This window comes from Zalophus californianus, chromosome 4 (assembly GCF_009762305.2).
Source record: "Zalophus californianus isolate mZalCal1 chromosome 4, mZalCal1.pri.v2, whole genome shotgun sequence".
Taxonomy (NCBI): domain Eukaryota; kingdom Metazoa; phylum Chordata; class Mammalia; order Carnivora; family Otariidae; genus Zalophus; species Zalophus californianus.
Genome location: NC_045598.1, coordinates 154590896 through 154610159, shown reverse-complemented (window position 1 = coordinate 154610159; position 19264 = coordinate 154590896). Strand labels below are relative to the sequence as shown.

The following is a 19264-nucleotide window of genomic DNA, read 5'->3' as shown; positions in this document are numbered from 1 at the left end:
TATAGGTCAGCTGTCAAATTTACATCTCCTAACTTCCAGGCTTCTATATCAACTGCAAATTCAGAACCTTCACTTGTAAGGCTCATACACTTCTTAAACTCTCCCCCACAACATGGCCCACTCACAACTTTTCCCATCTCGGATGATGGCAATCCCATTCTTCTGGTTGCTCATGCCAGAATCCTCGGAGTTATTCTCAGCTACTTTTTGTTTCATGCCCACAACCAACTTGTCAGGAATCCCCTTGGCTCTGCTGTTAAAATGTATGCAGGATCTGAGTTTTCTCAAACCTGTTACTGCTACCACCCTGGTCTGAGCCACTGTCAATTCCTGTCTACTTCTGCTTGTGCCCATCTACATTCTCTAGACAGCACCCGGAGTGAGCCTTTTCAAATAAAAGTACGATCATAGTACTTCTCTGCTCAAAACTTCTATGGTTTGCATTTCACTCAGGATGAAAGTTGGGATCCTTGCAAGGGCCGACAAAACCCTTCCATGGTTTTTGGCCTCACACCTTCCCTTGCCTTTCTAATTGCTTCCACTACTCCCCCTTGATTTCATTTGGCCCTGTGATTTTGTTTGGTCCGAGTAGTGGTTTATAGTTTTATTTTTCTCTTTGACTATGTACTATTGACAAGGCAGGGACTATAACTAGGCAGGTGTACCGGTTCCTTGCTCTATAAGCACCCATTGTCTGACTCCTTGCTTGCTCAAGCATTCACACATACCTGCAGTACCCTGCCAGGCCTTGGATGTCCCCCGCAGTGTAGGAGGCAAATGTGGAGCCACTGAAGGTTTTAAGTAGGCCATCTTCGTATTTAGAGAGATTGTTTCACTTTCAGCACAGGAAATGGATTTAAGGGGAACCCCACTGGAAGCAAGCAGGGGAAGAGGGACAAGTTAAGGAACTTTTTATGACACTCCACATGGGAGCCTGTGCTTAGGGTATGGTTGTTCATGGGAGTGGAGAGGAGATTCCAGACTCCAGAAATACTTTACTGTAGAATTGGCAGGACCTAAAACTGGCAGGACCTTACTAAATATGGGGTTTCTGGCTTGAGTCACCCAGTAGATGAAGGTACCACTTACTGAACACGGGATATATGCAGAAAGATGAAATTTGAAGATAAGGAATGGGGGGAAATGTAGATTTCCTTTTGGATATTTTGATTTGGAAGCATCCAAGGAGGAGCCACCGCTGTGTAGGTGCAGCAAGCAATTGGATTTAGGGTTCCCAGGAGCAGGGAGAGCCTGAGGTGGAAATCTGGACTAGAAATTTGACTATGACTTTTCTAAAAATCTTCTTTTTCTCCTTCCTCCTTTCCCTCCCCCTCCTCTTGATTAGAATTTTTGAATTTCCCCCTCCTCTTGATTTTCATTTTTCGAATTTCACTTTTTACTTCTATCATAACTTTTCCTGGAACACACACTACGGACATCGTCGATTTATTGTTCTTGTCAACGACCTCCTCGGGTAATTTTTAAAGCTTAGCTATCTTGAAAAGGCAGGAGCCGTAACAGATTGAAACAAAAACGTGGGGGCAGATCTCGTTCCTAAAGCACACGAATATTTGACTTCTGATGTAGGCATTTCCTACAGCTGGGGATGAGCTCAGGCGCTGTGTGTGACTATGTCCTCCTTCCTTCCTTTTCAAGGAAACTCCTGAGGCCCGACTCCCCTTTCTTCCTCCTCTTCTCAGGACCAGCCCTTCGAGCCCTGTCTCCCGCACGCGCTCGCCGGCGGGTCATTTCTAGCTAGTATTCACCGAGTTTCCTGGACGGTGCGGCCACGGTCTTGATGCGCGGGAACAGGCCGGAGCCGCGGGCACCACAGGCACGAGGCCCGGGCGAGTCGGGTCTCTCTCCCGGGGAGGCCGTGCGGGTGCCCCGGCTCCTGGCGGCGGCGTCCGCCCCTGCCCCGGAGGAGGAGGAGGACTGGCTGCGGCGGCCCGGGGCCCCCGGGAAGGCGCGCGCCGCCGCCCGCCTGGCCCGCATTGTCTCAGCTCCATAGCAACTCGGCGGCGTCGGCGTGCGCTCCGGCTCTCGCTCCCGGGGAGAGACGGGCGCTGCCGGGCGATGGCGCCCTGACTGCCCAGCGCGGGGGACGGGCGCGGGCAACGGCGGCGGCATGCCCCAGAAGCGGCTCACCGCAGGTCGGTACGGCGGCGGGGACCACACACCCGCCTCTGGACTTGACTTCTTGCCCGGGCGCCCCGCTTCCACACTTTCCAAACTCTGGCTCCCCTGCGCTTTCTTAGCATTTTATTGCGAATTTCACCCGCTCCCTCTACCCCCCCTCCGCCCCCGGCGACCCCCGTTTGCATTGCCTCATTGGCACCGTCTTATTTTGTCTTGCTTAATTCTCCGTTTTGCAGCCGGAATAATGGAAGCCTACAAGGTTAACTTCAGGGTCACAGTGAATTAGTGACCAAGCTGGATTCCAGAGGCCTTTCCTCCCCACTTCCACCTTGAATTCCAACTTAAAATTCAATCCATGTGCAGAGAATGAACGGAGGGCCAAAATTTTACTGAGCCTGCCCATGTATAAAGCAGGGCTAGGTGCTGTCTCAAATTATTTCATTTACTTTAAAAGGAAATCAGATTTGAGTGAGATAATGTCATATTTTATCTTGTTTCAGAGCCACCAGATATTACAGAAGAAGGATTTGTAAGTACAATTTTAGAGGGCTAATTTTCCCTCTTGGCTTTTTAAAATCATAGATTGTAGAAAAAAGCTGTATATTTTCTTTTCTCCTTTTGCCAAATGAATATAATAGAAGCTTCGGCTCGGTAACAGTGGTGCTGAGTACAAGCATTTTTACATTCTTTAACAGGTACATTTTTAAGAAGAGGCCAGTTGATTTTTATGGTGGATGTTTTTACATAAATGACCTCATTTAATTTCTCTAAACTCTTTCATGACTCTGTGAGAGGTAGGTTTTATCTCCATGGTTTCATTGTGATGTGGCGCTGCAGTTCCTGGTTGTGTAAACATTAGTAGATGGCGCTGATTGATAACAAGTGGTCAATTTATAGTTATAATTACTTTAAAAATGTACTGAATGTTTCAGGTCAGACTTCTGCTGAGTTGAGTAGTAATAAGTCCTTTGCCAAATAGGTTATACCCTTGATCATTTAAGTGAGTGCTTTATTTAGGATGGGTTCTATTGTAACTTGTTGGATATTTAAGGAACTTGCTCAAAGTTAAACAACCAGATAGGAGATAGTAGAAACTATTTCCTACTAAGGTTGGAATTTGATTCTAAGAGCCCTAACCACTGTAGGGGCCAAGGGCAGGCTGCCCCATGATGGGCCACTTTGGCATGAGGATTATTTTGAGTTAAAAACAGTTAAAACCCAGCAGATTGAGGAACAGCTCTTTATCTCTCCTGCAACCGCCTAAAAAGAATTTAGGTAGAGGATCCAGGAAGAGAACTGTCACCACAGAGAACGGCATTATGGTATGAACAAGGTACGGCAGACGGGGAAGAACCTGGCAAGGCCTGTTTTTTTTTTTTTTTTTAAATAAAGATTTTATTTATTTATTTGACAGAGAAAAAGAGAGAGAGAGAGAGAGAGCGCCGAAGCAGGGGGTGCGGCAGGCAAAGAGAGAAGCAGACTCCTCACTGAGCGGGGAGCCGGATGCGGGGCTCAATCCCAGGACCCTGGGAGCAGGACCTGAGCTGAAGGCAGACACTTAACCACTGAGCCACCCAGGTGCCCCTGGCAAGGCCTGTTTGATCCAAGTCCCCCATGTCCCATGGGTTCCCAGTGGCCCAGCCCACATTGGCTTACCAAACACTTCCTCTTTTTCATCCTCCTGTGAATTGCACTCTTTCCCTTGGAACTCCCAGACCCCTACCCCTTCTCCTTGAGTCAGAAGGACACAAAGTCCTCATTTTGCCTATCTTTGGAATTTCCATGCCTTTGTGGATTCCCCATATGCACACTATTAAATCTGATCTTCTCCTGTTAATCTGTCTCATGTAAATGCAATTCTTAGTCTAGCTGGAAGGCCTTGAGGGCAGAGAAGAATTTTTCCTCCCCTTCACCACTTCTCTGTGCTATTTGGCTTATGTCTTCCAGCACTTATTTCTCTTGTTGGCCAGTTACCTTATTTGCTTTTGGCTTTTTATTCAACAAACATGAGTGCCTCTATATTCACAGTGCACTACTAGATGCTGAAGATAAGTCTCGAAAAGTTTACAGTCTAGCAGGGAGGGGCTGTGAAAGGAGAGGGTGAGGGGCTGCATCTGCTAGCACCTTCATTTTCACCCTTCTGGACCTTTGGTCCACTACTGAGAGAGAGAGAGAGAGCGTGACAGACAGACAGACATCAAGATGGAGACACAAACAGCATGCCAGAAACCCCACCCGTCTTCTTGTTGCCTTGGTGTAACCCTGGATAGTGGCAGATTTCTTTAAACTGCTTTCAGAACTGTTCTTCATTCCTGCAGGAGGTCAGCATTTCTGGAGCCCATCTTTCCCATACAATTCTACCATAAATTCTCTGAGGAGGACTCAGCAGCCTTGCATTTAACCATTTGAGTAGCCTGCTGACCCCTCAGGTCTTTGTAACTGTTGGTGAACTCATAACAGCTCCAAGACTCTATTAGCCACCCCTCTTTCTCTTGGTGTCTCTGATACCACCATCTCCTGGTTTCCCATCTCTCTTGTTCATGTCCCCATTTCCGGCTTCTCTTTCTTTTGCCCGTGAAAGTGTTGACCCTCTTCAGGACTCTGTTCCACAGACTGCTTCTGGGGGAGCTCTTCTTCTCCTGTAGTTTTAGCTGCTCTTGTTTCCCAGAGCTTCCAGATCTATACGTCTCCAACCCAGACGCCTTTTCTGACGCCAGCACCCTATATCCGTTGGGTTATGGGGCGCCTTCCTCAGCTGGATGTCCCTGCATCACCACCACAGTGCCATTCCTATTCCATACTCTCTTTCTCAGGAATGTGATAAAGTGAGCTCCTTTCCCTGCTCCCCGCAGCCCCCTGCTGTTTTTCTTCCTCTTTTTCTTGTTTTGGTTCATGGTGCCACTGGCCATTCCGTCGTCCAAGAGGCCAGAACTTTCTTCCCTTTTCTTCACCTCCCACCTGCAATCATTTACCAAGTTCCTTTCCTATCCGGGTCTTTTTCTCCAGCCTCACAGCTACTGTCTTATTTCAGGCCCTCATGCGGGCCTGGACCCTGGCAGTAGTCCTAACTGATATCACTACCTCCAATATTCCCTCTGTCAACTCCAATTTTTCTTGGCCTAAAGCTTAAAGTGCAAACTCGTGTGCATTGCCTGCGCTGGCTGATGATGGCTTTGCTCTGTCTGCCTTCAGACTCTCCCCCTCCCATCACTCCTGCCCTGGCTCCCTGGCTGTCCGATTGCTATTCACAACTTTAAAGAATTACCACGTTCCTTGATTGCTCCACTCTTTTATTAATCCTCCTATTTATTGAATGCTGACTACAGGCTAGTATTTAACCTCATTACAACTCCATTAGGTTGTTATTAATCACCCACATTTCACAGATGAGGAAGTTGAAATCCGCAACTGTTAACCAACTTGGCCGGAGGCCACACCTCTAGTAGCTGGCAGAGCCGGAAAGTCAAACACCTCCCTCCAGCAATTCAGAATCTTTTCTATGGCTTTTTAGCCTTTTTTAACCTTACGTCCCAGTACTTCCCGTGTGATAGACCATGTTCGTACTGTTTTGGGGATTATTAAGTACTTCCACATTTCTTCTGCTCCAGCCTTCTCGCCTTTGCCGTGCGGTTTTGCCTCCGTTACCCTCCCCGTCTCGCACCCCCTTCAAGGCCCAGCTCACCTCAATGACAGCATGACCAGCCTCACGTCGTCCGCACCGCCTTTGAACTCTGCAGCTTGCCCCAGAGACCAGTTGGTGACCAGCTCCTGCAATGCATGTGCTCACCCAGGATTATTGGTGGATTAAATAATTCATGCCTTGCACACATATTTACCTCAGTTTTTCAAAAATATCAAAATAATTTTTTTTCTCATTGATATTCTTAGAGAAATAATGCGGCAGAGCTCTCTGGCTCACCCAGATCGATTCTACCCTTTCCCACAATATATGCTAGACACGTTGCTTTCTAGATTAGACTACATTTTCCCAAGCAGGCTGCATGCCCCGCACGGAGCCCGATGCAGGGCTCAATCTCACGACCCTGAGATCATGACCTGAGCCAAAATCAAGAGTCGGATGCTCAAATGACTGAGCCACCCAGGTGGCTCTGTATTCATTAGACAGTAACTTGCCTCTGGTTACCATTATTCTACTTTCTGTCTTTAAAGATTTGACTATTCTAGGTACCTCATATAAGTGGAATCATACAATATTTGTCCTTTTGTGTCTGGCTTATTTTATTTAGCATTACATTTTCAAGGATCATCCATGTTGTTGCATGAATCAGAATTTCATTCCTTTTTAAGGCTGAATACCATTCCATGTATGTATATACCATATCTCGTTTATCCTTTGGTATGTCAATGGACATTTGAATTGCTTCACTTTTTGGCTATTATGAATAATGCCACTATGAACATGGGTGTACAAAATTCTATTTGTGTCCCTGCTTTCAGTTCTTTTGGGCATATACCCAGAACCGGAATTGCTGGGTCATATGGTAATTATATATCTAATTTTTTGAGGAACTGCCACACTATGCTCGACAGTAGCTACACTATCTCACATTCCCACCAGCAGCATACAAAGGTCCCAATTTCTCCACATTCCCACCAATACTTGTTATTTTACTTTTTTTTTTTTTTAAATTGCAGCCCACCTAGTAGATGTGAAGTGATATCTCATTGTGGTTTTGATTTTAATTTCTCTTATTGCTAGTGATGTTGAGCATCTTTTCACATGCTTATTGACTACTTGAATATCTTCTTTGGAGAAATGTCTATTCAGGACCTTTGCCCATTTAAAAAATGTGGATTGTTTATCTTTTTCTTGCTTATCAGATATATGATTTGCAAATATTTTCTCACATTCTGTAGGTGGCCTTTTCACTTTCTTTTTTTTTTTTTAAAGATTTTAAAAATTTATTTATTTGACAGAGAGATAGCGGGAGCAGGAACACAAGCAGGGGGAGTGGGAGAGGGGGAAGCAGGCTTCCTGCTGAGCAGGGAGCCTGACGCGGGGCTCAATCCCAGGACCCTGGGATCATGACCTAAGCTGAAGGTAGATGCTTAACGACTGAGCCACCCAGGCGCCCCGCCTTTTCACTTTCTTAATAGATGCCTTTGATGCACAAAATTTTAAAATTTTCATAAAGTCCTATTTTTCTTTTATTGCTCATGCTTTTGGTGTAATGTCTAAGAATCCACGGGCAAATACAAGGTCATAAAGAATTATCTTTATGTTTTTTGGGAAGTATTTTATAGTTTTAGTTCTTATGTTTAGGTCTTTCATCCATTTTTTTTTTAAAGATTATTTATTTGAGAGAGAGAGAATGAGAGAGAGAGAATACATGAGAGGGGGGAGGGTCAGAGGGAGAAGCAGGCTCCCTTACTGAGCAGGGAGCCCGATGTGGGACTCGATCCCGGGACTCCGGGATCATGACCTGAGCCGAAGGCAGTCGCTTAACCAACTGAGCCACCCAGGCGCCCAGGTCTTTCATCCATTTTGAGTTAATTTTTGTGTATGGTATAAGGTAAGGGTCCAACTTCATTCTTTTGCATGTGGATATTCAGTTTTCTAGCACCATTTGTTGATAAATAGTGTCCTTTCCTCACTGAATGATCTTAGCACCCTTGTTGAAAACCATTTGACCATGTATGAGAGGGTTTATTTATGGACTCTATTCCAGTGGTCTCTATCTCTGTTTTTTTATGCCACACTGTTTTGATTACTGTAGTTTTGTAGTAAGTATTGAAATCAGGATATGTGAGTTCTTCAAATTTGTTCTTTTTCAAGATGGTTTTGGCTATTTGAGGTCCCTTGAAATTCCATATGAGTTTTAGGATGAGTTTTTCTATTTCTGCAAAAAATAACGTTATTGGGATTTTCGTGGAGATCTGTTATAATTAATGTTATGGGGATTTTGGTACTAAATCTGTAGATTGCTTTGGATGGTATTGTCATCTTAACAATATTGTCTTCCAATTCATAAACATGGTATGTTTTCCATGTATTTATGTCTTCTCTTACTACTTTGCAGCAAATTTCCTTGTAAATCAAATTCTTAATTTCCTTTTTTGGATGTAGGTAACGTTTTAATATGAAGTTTTATGGTTGAAATGTCTGTATGCAATTACTAATCTAGATTTTTTTAATGGTGATCTCTTAAAATTCTTGAATAGTCTCTATTGGTAAGAAACTGTTCACCCAATAAGAGTTAAAAATTTTTAGACTGTTTTTTGTAACCATTCCAAATTGCAAGAATTGAAATTAAAATGTAATAGTTCTTCTCATGACAAATATGTCAAAATTTCTTAGGGTAAACAAATTGATTTAGAAATCAATAAAATGTTTCATATCAAATATTTCTAAATAATGATGAAACTATGTTGCAGTATATGCATACAGTTTTTGAGTGATCACCTTGTATCTAACTTGGATACTACTACAGGCATACATCAGTTATCAATAGACAGAAATATCTGATATATGTGAAGGCAGAGATTTGAGGCCATCCTCTGCAGACTTCCAGGATCTCCCTTCCCCCCTTCCTCTAAGCTGTCAGCACCTTTGGCTGTGCATGGTTTTCTTGGACATCTCGAACAATCTCTTCTGGCAGCTTCATGGGACAGTGATATGCTCTACAGATAGCTAATAAATCTGTGTCCAGAGGCTTGAGCAACTCCTTGGCTATGCTCAGTGTCTTACAGAGGAGCGGTGGGTGTGGGATGTAACTCATCAATTGCCTTCTCCAGGGGAGGGAGATGGACACAAGGAGTCCCAAACCAGGTTGCTCACAACCAGACATCATGATCCTGGAAACTCCAGCCATCCCTGGCTGTGCCTGGTTGCCTTGAAGGCTGAAGAGGTCCACTTTGACTTGACCCATTAAATTCAATTGTCTATACACCACTGTTTTATTGCATCCTGGTGGAAAGCTCTGGTCTAGTGATTGGCTTGTTTAGAAAGGAGAAAAGAAAGACCATGTGTACTTAAGGAAGAAGCAGCAAAAATAGGTGCATCCTGGTAGGTGTAATTTTGGAAATATGGTCTGTCCTATTCACTGATTAATGAAAGCATTCTTTTTTTTTTAAAAGATTTTATTTATTTATTTGTCAAGGAGACAGAGAGAGAACAAGCAGGGGGAGTGGCAGGCAGAGCAGGCAGAGGGAGAAGCAGGCTCCCCACTGAGCAAGGAACCTGATGTGAGACTCGATCCCAGGACCCTGGGATGATGACCTGAGCTGAAGGCAGACGCTTCACCGACTGAGCCACCCAGGCATCCCTGATGAGAGCATTCTTTTTTTAAAATTTTATTTATCAGAGAGAGAGAGAGAGAGAGCACAAGCAGGGAAAGCAGCAGGCAGAGGCAGAGGGAGAGGGAGAAGCAGGCTTCCCGCTGAGCAGGGAGCCCATGAGGGGCACCATCCCAGGACCCCGGGATCATGACCTGAGCCGAAGGCAGACGCTTAAATGTCTGAGCCACCCAGGCGCCCCCCTGATGAGAGCATTCTTAATCTAAAGTGTATCAGTACAGGATTCTGCATCGGAAAAATGGCTTTGTGTGTGAATGGCTTGAAAGGAAGTTGGAAACTTGGATTATTTTTCTACTTCTGCCATTAGCTAACTGTGATCCCCTTTACTATGTTTTACTTTCCACCTCTCTTTGCTCATGCATTTCTCTCTGCATTCTGCATTATTGCCTCTCATGTAGGTATTTCTAATTAGAGAATTTGAAGTTATTTCAAATGCCATTTTTCTACTTGAGTCTCTTCTGATTCCTCCTACCAGATAGTATGTTTCCTTCCTTTGAGAGGAAACATTTAATATTGTAATTTTCTTTTGGTATGTATCATATTCTTTCTTGGACTATGGTTTATGTCTGTCTTTATCTTCTTTCTTTTTTTTTTTAAAGATTTTATTTATTTATTTGACAGAGAGACAGCAAGAGCAGGAACACAAGCAGGGGAAGTGGCAGGCAGAGGGAGAAGCAGGCTTCCCGCTGAGCAGGGAGCCCGATGTGGGGCTTGATCCCAGGACATTGGGACCATGACCTGAGCCAAAGGCAGACGCTTAACCGACTGAGCCACCCAGGCGCCCCTGTTTTTATCTTATTTCATCCTTCTTGTTTACAAGGTCTTCTCTGTGTATCTTGCATCTTTTAGAGTGGTGAACTAATTGTAGTTTATCTGATTTGAGGGTGCAGCAAAATAAATTTTTAAGCAAAAAAATTTTTGTCCATCATAATTAGCCAGCACATAGGAACTATTTTGCTTAACCTTCTTTCAGGAAGAAACTTGAGAAGTTTGGACTAAAATCGGAAAAGCTGACTTCACTTTCACAGATGGCACACCTGTAGCACATGAAAAAACAGGTTTCAAGTGTGTATTCAATTCTGAAAAAAACGTTCCTGCCTTCTCTTGCATCATTCAGCAGAGAATCTGTGTTGCAAATTTTGCAGTCAGGTCCATGAAATGATGTAATGGAGGAATTGATTGTAACTCAGTGTTCGTCTTGATTGTACCAGTAGTACAAACATCACCAGTTTATTGGTTATTTGGAATATATTAATACCAAATATGGCGACTTAGTTCATTTTAATATGGCCATGTGACTAGATTGTGGAGACTTACTAGAGGAACTGAGCTGCTTCTTCAGATCAAGGCCTTAAAAATTTATTTTTATTTATTTTTTTATTATTTATTTATTTTTTTATAAATATTCTTTTGTGTTTTTTTTAAAAGATTTGATTTATTTATTTGAGAGAGAGAGAATGAGAGATAGAGAGCACGAGAGGGAAGAGGGTCAGAGGGAGAAGCAGGCTCCCTGCTGAGCAGGGAGCCGGATGCGGGACTTGATCCCTCGCCGGACTCCAGGATCATGACCTGAGCCAAAGGCAGTCGCTTAACCAACTGAGCCACCCAGGTGCCCTAAAATTTTTTTTTTTAAATAAAGAGTTTTGAGAATAAAGGTTTTATTAAAATCCTTAACAAATAAGGATAAATAAATAACAAGTCAAGGGTTGAATAAGTTTCTCATTATGACAAGATTCTGAATACATTGGACCAGAAACTTCAGTGGGAAGGTAATTAATGCTTATTTGTTTAGAGAAGTGCAAGCCTTCCCGTTAAAGTGCAACAGGAGGACAGAGCAAATGGCACTTGGAGACCATGCTTTCTTCTTTAAAGATTTTATTTATTTGAGAGAGAGAGAGAACAAGAACAAGAGGGGGTGGGGGGCAGAGGGAGAAACAGACTTCCCGCTGAGCAGGGAGCCCAACATGGGTCTCGATACCAGGACCCTGAGATCATGACCTGAACTGAAGGCAGATGCTCAACCAACTCAAGCCACCCAGGTGCCCCTCATGTTTATTTCTATTGTAGAACTTCCCTAATAGCAGAAGTGCTGATATTTCAGATGGGGAGAAAGTAAGATACAACTTCAGAAGAGAAATCCAGATTTTGATGTTTTTGAATACTTTGAGTTTCTGTAGTCGTTAATGCAAACCTGAGGGTGTGACTGAATGCCAAGGAAATGCCCTACAGGGTGGCTTGGTTTCAGGGGGACCCGAGGTTACTGAAAGCAAACTGCTCACCAGGGTGTCGGGGCACTGCTGCTTGATGAAGGTTTGTGGATCAGAGGTGCCTGAGACTCTTAGTCCTTGCCGAGATGAGTTCAGAAATCGAGAGAAAACGCTTAGAAACTTCATGGTGGTTTGACAGTATGCCTGTATTTATTGAATTTAGTAACCAACAATTGGCCTTTTGTATTACATATATCTTTTATTTCATTTTCTAGTTAATTCATTCTTACTGTATTTTACAAGTTATTTGTCTGAAACTTAGGGATTAGGGAAAAAAACACAACAAAACATTACTTCATCACAGAGAGTTTAGAAATCACTGAGTTAGAGTCTCTGAGAAGGGTGAGGCATCAGGAAATGAATATATGAATTTGAGGATTATCTAGAAATTTCTGGCTATGTGGCTGGCCAAATTCTAGGCAATATGTAGGTCCATCTGACTCTGTGAAATATATATTCTGTTTTAGAGGTGAAATTTAAAAATACAGTGCTATCTTAGAAAAATTAACAAGGGACTGTACTCCACCATTGTTATTAATTAAAAATACTCACGCTCCCCATCTGAGGATTTTTGATCATGAGCCCAGTAGTGCAAAGTGTGGCCACCCTTATTGTAGCACAGTGCCTTCTTCCATCTGGGAGCTCCTAAAAATATTTATTAAATTCAATTGATTTCTCCTAAGAGTTAGCAGAAAGTAGGTAGTTCACTAAATAAAGTCCAGAAAATTAAAGTCATTTTGAAAGGTAAAATTTGAGAGCTTATTAGCTGTAGAGAGCCCTCACCAAGTGTTATCTGCTTTGTTCTGCTTTATTAGATCTTTGTGAGTCAGAATATATTCTTTGAGAATGTATTACTGAGGCAGTACTATGAATGCAGAAGATTTATGAGATCCTAAGTTGTTTGTTGTTCTAATCAATTGAGATTTTTAGTAAACTAAATTCTTAGTTTGTTGTTTTAAAAGTTCATAGATTTTCAGTAAGTTCCTTGATAGACATCCTGTGTGGTTGTTTATCACTCTATTCCAATTGCACTACAGATACTTAAAGAAAGTACCCTGAAAAATGTATTTTCCAAGTTAATATGCTGCAGTATCTTCCTTTTACTGCAACACTATACTCAACAAATTTTTTAAATTGACCAATATAAGAAGAAAATAATCAGCCATATGGAAATAATAGCATTGTGACATATTGTCAACTTTCATGTTAGATTTGCAAAGTGGAAATATAATTATGAATAACAAAATAAACACATGCTATATATAACAGAGTATGCGATGATGTGCTTTTGACACAATGGAAACAATTGCTAATAAAATAAGGTGTTTTATTTGGAAGAAAGAATTTGTTCTTGGCAATGGTTTTCCAATTTTGCCAATTTTAAAAGCGACTATGTTGGTGGGTGAGATAGTTATGGAAAAAATATATACAATCTTTATGCTTAGAACATATGCATTGTCAAAGTTTCTTCATGCAAAAGTTAAGCAGGACTCAAATTATTAAAGCTATCTCATTCTGAGGAGGAAGCAGTAGAATATTTTCTTTCCTTAGTTTATCACTTCCATGGGGCAATTTAAAAAATATGCATTCTGAATTTCATTTTAACTCCAAACACTGGTTCTATCTTTATTGATTCTGCCATTATTTTTATGAAATATGTATAATATGAATATAAATAATATATACATAAATGTATGAAAATAAGTCTGTGGGAAATTTACCATGTGTGATGGTTTGTGCTACATTTCGTTTAAGTACGGTGCTGTATTTTTCATGTGTTCTGTTTTTCAGTTAGGCATACTAGCAAAATCTTCTAAGAGTATGCTCCGTTCTATTTTGTTATTTTTTCCTTCCAGAGATTGTAGCACTGTGTTCTGTTTATAGCAAGGATTCGATGTTGACAGATTGAAAAAGATCTGAAGATCTACCTTATAATGTATTGATAAGCAAAATTAGAGAATAATATTGGCATGTTTTAAAACATTTTAGTATAAACATAATATTGTGTTTTATGTTTTTGCAGGAAGATTCTTTGGCAACAGATGATTTCCTTGTGGACTACTTTAATGAATTCCTAAGCCTTCCAGTGAGTGTATTATTATGTTCTATGGAATTTATTATCAAAGCGAAATATTGTAATCACTGCATTATCTTGTAAGACAAATTTATCAGGGATAATATTTTTTAAAACTATTAAAGCATTTAGGTAAAGTTTGTATCTTTTTATGGACTTAACCATTTGGGTTTGAATCATATTTAGGAATTATTGAAGATAGCTGAGTCCGTTGTACCACAATAAAAATGAATGAATGAATGGATGGATAAGAAAGGTGGAATATTTCTAATCATTAAAAGTATTCTGTACAAAAATTAAATAAATAATAATAAAAAATAAATGTGGATAAACTAGAAAAAAAGTGTTCTGTATAAAATCTGATGTTGTTGTATTTGGCACCATTTCAGGCTTTGAACAGAGGTGATAAGGACGAAATATCAAAAAAATTAGGAAACTGTATTTCTTGCCTCTAGGCAATTATTGGCATCGCCTTAGGCAGATACTAAAGTGGAACTTGTGTTTAAGTCAACTAGAATTTTATATCAAGAGTAAATAAGACATAGGTGGTTGCCAAATAATAGATTTTTAGTATTAGGGAGCAGTGACTGTTAGACTAGTTATCAAGGGGGTTGGTAAAAGTGAAATGGAAGTGCATAAAAAACATTGCTTAGTAAATAAAGTTAATCAGGAATGTCAGATAAAAGAAAGATAAGAAAAGGTTTTCATTATTTGTTATGAAAATGCAGAAAACTTTTTTCATTAACATATTTACTAGGGAAATTTTGGGATATAAAAAATTCACAAGTTATGTTATTTTGTTTTATTTATTTTTAAAGATTCATTTATTTAAGAGAGAAAAGCATGAGATCGGGGGTGGGGGTAGGGGCAGAGGGAGGAGAGGGAGAGAGAGAATCCTGAAGCAGACTCCCTGCTGAGCATGGAGCCAGACGCTGGGCTGGACTCCAGGACCCCGAGATCACAACCTGAGCTGAAATCAAGAGTCGGACGTTCAACTGACTAAGCCACTCAGGCACCCCACGAGTAATTTTAAAGGGAGTGGGCCATAATATGTTAAGCCTCTTAAAGCCTAGCCACTGAAAATGTCTTTTGAAGGGAAAGTACTAGGTGCACTTTGTTGCCTAGATTAGTTTTTGTATGTATGTATGTATCTATGTCTGCATGTTTGTTGTTTTATCTTATTTTCCTTTTTCCAAAAGAATTTGTGTTCTCTCTTCCTTTTGGCCTAGCAAGGCCTCTGGAACCATTATGGGGGTTAGGTTGAGACACCAAACACCTCTCCCTTTCCAGCAACAGGACTGAGTGATATTATAGGATACCTGATGGGTTCTTATTTGGTCTGATTTTCCAACTTTCATTATCCAGTTATATAATATAAAAACCTCAGCAGTATCACAAAACTGTCAGAATTTTGCTCTTCCAGATTATGTAGTCTTTCCTCTAGGCTCTGCATTCTCCATTCTTCCTCCCATTTTTGTGACATTTTAAAGAGAAAAATCTCTATATTGGGTCTGATTTCAGCTTCTCAAGATTTATATTTCATCGTCTCAAGATTTGCGATTATCTTGACTTTTACTTGCTCCAGAACATAAATTCCCGTACCTACTTTTTTTTTAAATCTATTTTAAATTACAGAACTGATATAAAAATACTAGAGAAGATTTACCTTAAATGTAAGAAAAATTCAGCCACAGTCCTGCCATCCAGTCAGGAACAATGTTACCATTTTTGTGTGATTCCTTTCAGGGTTTAGATGAGATGACAGAGTGTCACTTCAATCATGGGTTCATCCCACCCCAGCAGACCCCTGCAGTTTCACCCTTTCATCTGTGCCATGCAGCCCACCGGGACCACTTTTCCCCTATTTTCTGTCTGTCCAAATCCTTCTGCTTTTCATTCTCCACCGCCGCCCACCACCCCCCCACCGCCCCGCCACCATCTCTCATTCCTTTGCATCTGCATATGGTACCGTGCAATCTACGTATTAACTACCCATGCTTCACGCCATAAGATGGAAGAAAGGGAAATATGGTCACAGGTTTCCAAAAAAGAATTTGGGGCTGGGGCAGGGGGGTGGAAAGAATGATGGATTCTCAAACCAAGTTCTGGGCAAGATTCTAGAACAATTAGTAATGTTTGGTTTATAAGCACTTGACTAAGAATTAGAAGCCAGTATGGGTTTGCTGAGAATAAGTGTGCCAAACTGACCTCTCTTTTTTGGAGTGTTGTGGACTGGCATTTTAGGGAACCATAAATTTAATGTATTATGGTTTCAGTAAAGCATACTAATAACAGTAACAGCCACAATAATAATACCGATAAATGGAACCATGTTACTTCCTGCTCAAAGCCCTCAAAAGTGATTTCTCCTTACATTAAGAATAAAATCCAGGGCGCCTGGGTGGCTCAGATGGTTAAGCGTCTGCCTTCGGCTCAGGTCATGATCCCACGGTCCTGGGATCGAGTCCCGCATCGGGCTCCCTGCTCCTTGGGAGCCTGCTTCTCCCTCTGCTTCTCTCTCTCTCTCCCTCTCTCTCTCTCCTCCTCTGTCTCTCATGAATAAATAAATAAAATCTTAAAAAAAAAAAAAAGAATAAAATCCAGATTCCTGTATGATCTGGCTTTTGTCACCTCATCCCCTGATCTTTATTTCCTACGCGTCTTCCCCTTGTTAATTCTTTTCCAGCCTAACTGGCCCTCTTCATGTTTCTCAACCATGAATATGCCAAGCATACTCAGGGCCCTCCAGGCTGGGGTGCTCGTCCCTGAGATACTTGTATCACCTTCTCTCTGATTTAAGTCACTTCCATTCAGGAAATCTTCCCTCCCAACCCTGGCTAAAATTATACATGCTCCACTTATGCCACTTTATTTGTCTCCAAACCCCTTATCATTATCTGTGAAATTAGTTTTCAAATATTTGAACGGGTTCTCTAACTATAGCCAGTAGGGGTTGACTCTTAATAGCCTACAGATTTAAGTCCACATTCCTTAGTATGGAGTTCAAGATCTTTTACAATCTGGTCTTTATCTCACCTTCCTAGTTTCACCTCTAGCTCCATACTGCTTGTGTCACCTGCACCATCTTTCCTGCCTCACCCAAGCCCCCTCCTTCTTCCCCCACGACCTGACCACACCTGTTCTTCCTGCACTCATTCCCCAGTGTAATGGTTAGAACAGGAATGAGGCAGAACTGTGCTTGAGCCTGGCTTCTCTGCTTACTGCCCATGTGATCTTAGACACATTCTTTAATTACTGAGTTCCTTGGTTTCTTTCTCTGTGAAAACAGTGTAACTATCTTATAAAGTTGTAATGAAAGGAGGTAATGCTTAAGTGCCTGGCACAGAATTAGCGTTTCTCTTTATCCTTCACCAACTAGACCATCTCATCTTCCATTCCTGAAACATGAGGGGCAGTCACTCCTTAATTAGACTGGTGGATCATTGTCAATCTAGAGAATACTCTTCTGTGCCATACAAATCTGTCATTCGCTTTGACTTTTCACGTTATTTTTATTAGGTTCTTGGATAAAACATTGCAAGTGAACTAGTGTTTTTCCAGCTTAAGGTCACTCAGCTACTGGCTACCCCTACTGGCTAGTAAGTGACAGGGTCCACCCAGGTCCACAAGACTCAGTAACTCCTACTACGCTGTAATGATGATAAAACTGACAGCAACGGAATAAACTGATAGTTTGAATAACAGAATCTGGTCTCGTTTTTATTGTGGTAATCTGAAATGGTCTAAAACAAACCTAATGTGTTTTTAGGGTGCATTAACAGAAGTATAGTTAAAATCAAGAAAAATATTAATCTGGAGCATAGAAGGTACTCAATCAATATATTTTTTTAATCGTATTGAGTTGTCAGACCACAGTTGGAATATTGTGTTCCATTCTTGGTGCCCCAGGTTGAGAGTTGCTCTGCCAAACCAGACTTGGGGAGACTTAGCCAATGAACACTCTTGAAACCACATCAGATGAGGAAGGGTTGAAAGAAGTGTGGGTGTTGAATCTGGTTGGGGAATGGGTAAATGGGTTGGAATGGACCAGCTTTTTCCAAATATTTCAAAACTGATTGAGGAAGAGGGGTTAACATGTTCTGTGAAGCTAGAAGGCAGAACCAGGGCCAGCATCTATGAGGAAATTGATTTTTTCCTAGAAGGAAGATGTTTGAAGTGTACTTTCTAACAGTAGAACAGAACAGTGGGGCTAGCATGTTCACAGGACTAAACTTCCTGTGATTGGAGATGTTCAGATAGAATGTTTTATGGGGATATATGTATCAGGTGGGAGATTAGACTTTTCTAGCTCAAGAAAATTTGATTAATCTCTGTTTATTTTTATCTCAGGAGCTACACTGTAAATTTCCTGGGGTCAAGGATAGGTCCCTTTCTTCTGTATCTCCCAAAGCTTCTTGAGGATGATTCTATTTTTTATTTCTATATCTTCCATGTAAGACTTTTTTTTTTTAAGTAAACAAACCTAATCTTCTGCCTCCCCTCCTCTACCATCTCCACCCCAAAACCCCAACAATCTAAGCCTGAGATAGATAGAAAGTATAGATATCAATTCTAATATTCTCAATCTGAAAGTCCCTTCAGTCATCTAGATTTCTGAGACTTCTGAGTCTTCTTCCACATCTGTAGTGACATGCCAAAGGTCGCAGAACTGGATTGTGGCAGAAAAGGGCCTAGGAATCAGGCTTTCTGGCTCCCACCCTCCTTCTTTCCATTACCCCGTTACACCCATGGGACACATTGTAAGATCCAGAAATTGATGGCTGGTAGCCTGCCTCCATGTTATTTTGATGAGGGGAATCCAGGACAGTTGCTGCTATTATAAATGATTATGGCACTTTCCAAATCCTAGCTTTCATAACTTCATTCTGTTTGTTCTTGTGCCAGGTTTATATTCAGATATTGTTTTCATTTGGTGTCTGGGAGGTTTTTTTTTTTTTTTTCTGTCAACTGTTTATGGATAAGTGTTTGCTTATTAAGTTTTCTTCTGTGCTATAGTGTGAAAATATGTTTTTTTTTCCTTTTGGTTTTGTTTTGTGTGTTTTATGCTCAGTGACTGTTGTGGGATTGGGTAGATGAGCCCACATACAGATTTAGGTTGGTCCTCTGTGGGTGGTTTAGAATGTTTGTGACATTTATGGTTTGCAGAAGCTGAAGGGGTGGCCTGTTCAATACCCTCCTTGCAAGGATAGGTATGTCATGTGTTTGCCAGACCATGCTTAGCTATGTGCCTTTGGAATTTTACCATAACTTCTTTTTTTGGGACTGATTCTCCACACTTTTTTTCTTTAATCTGTAAACTATTATAATTTCTTGCAGCTTTATGAAGGATTTATATGTTGGATGGATTGTTGGGTAAGCAGAAGGAGAGAGAAAAAAGAGAGGAGAGATTTGGGGAATCTGTGGCATGAAGGGGGATGCAGGGCTCAGGTCTTCCGCTGCCAAAATT

The 19264-nt window shown here is 41.4% G+C and overlaps 2 protein-coding genes across 11 annotated transcripts in view; one reads left to right on the top strand and one right to left on the bottom strand.

Annotated features, from left to right (window-relative positions):
- On the bottom strand, positions 1–2130 carry LOC113925596 (ESX-1 secretion-associated protein EspK-like). Its single transcript, XM_027600115.1, has 3 exons — positions 1767–2130; positions 729–871; positions 1–253 (listed from the first exon to the last, which is right to left on the bottom strand). The coding sequence occupies exons 1-2, from the start codon at positions 2128–2130 to the stop codon at positions 819–821; spliced, it is 417 nt and encodes a 138-aa protein (XP_027455916.1). The 3' UTR covers positions 1–253; positions 729–818.
- The window catches only part of RGS22 (regulator of G protein signaling 22), a 118771-nt gene continuing 101528 nt past the window's right edge, over positions 2022–19264 (top strand). For all 10 annotated transcript variants that reach the window (XR_003517448.2, XM_027579587.2, XM_027579540.2 and 7 more), the window contains exons 1-3: positions 2022–2153; positions 2640–2668; positions 13747–13809. Coding sequence is in view for 9 of the 10 variants with exons in the window: in XM_027579587.2 (XP_027435388.2) it covers positions 2129–2153; positions 2640–2668; positions 13747–13809 (117 nt within the window). In the remaining variant the exon portion in view is untranslated. The remainder of the gene's footprint in view (positions 2154–2639; positions 2669–13746; positions 13810–19264) is intronic.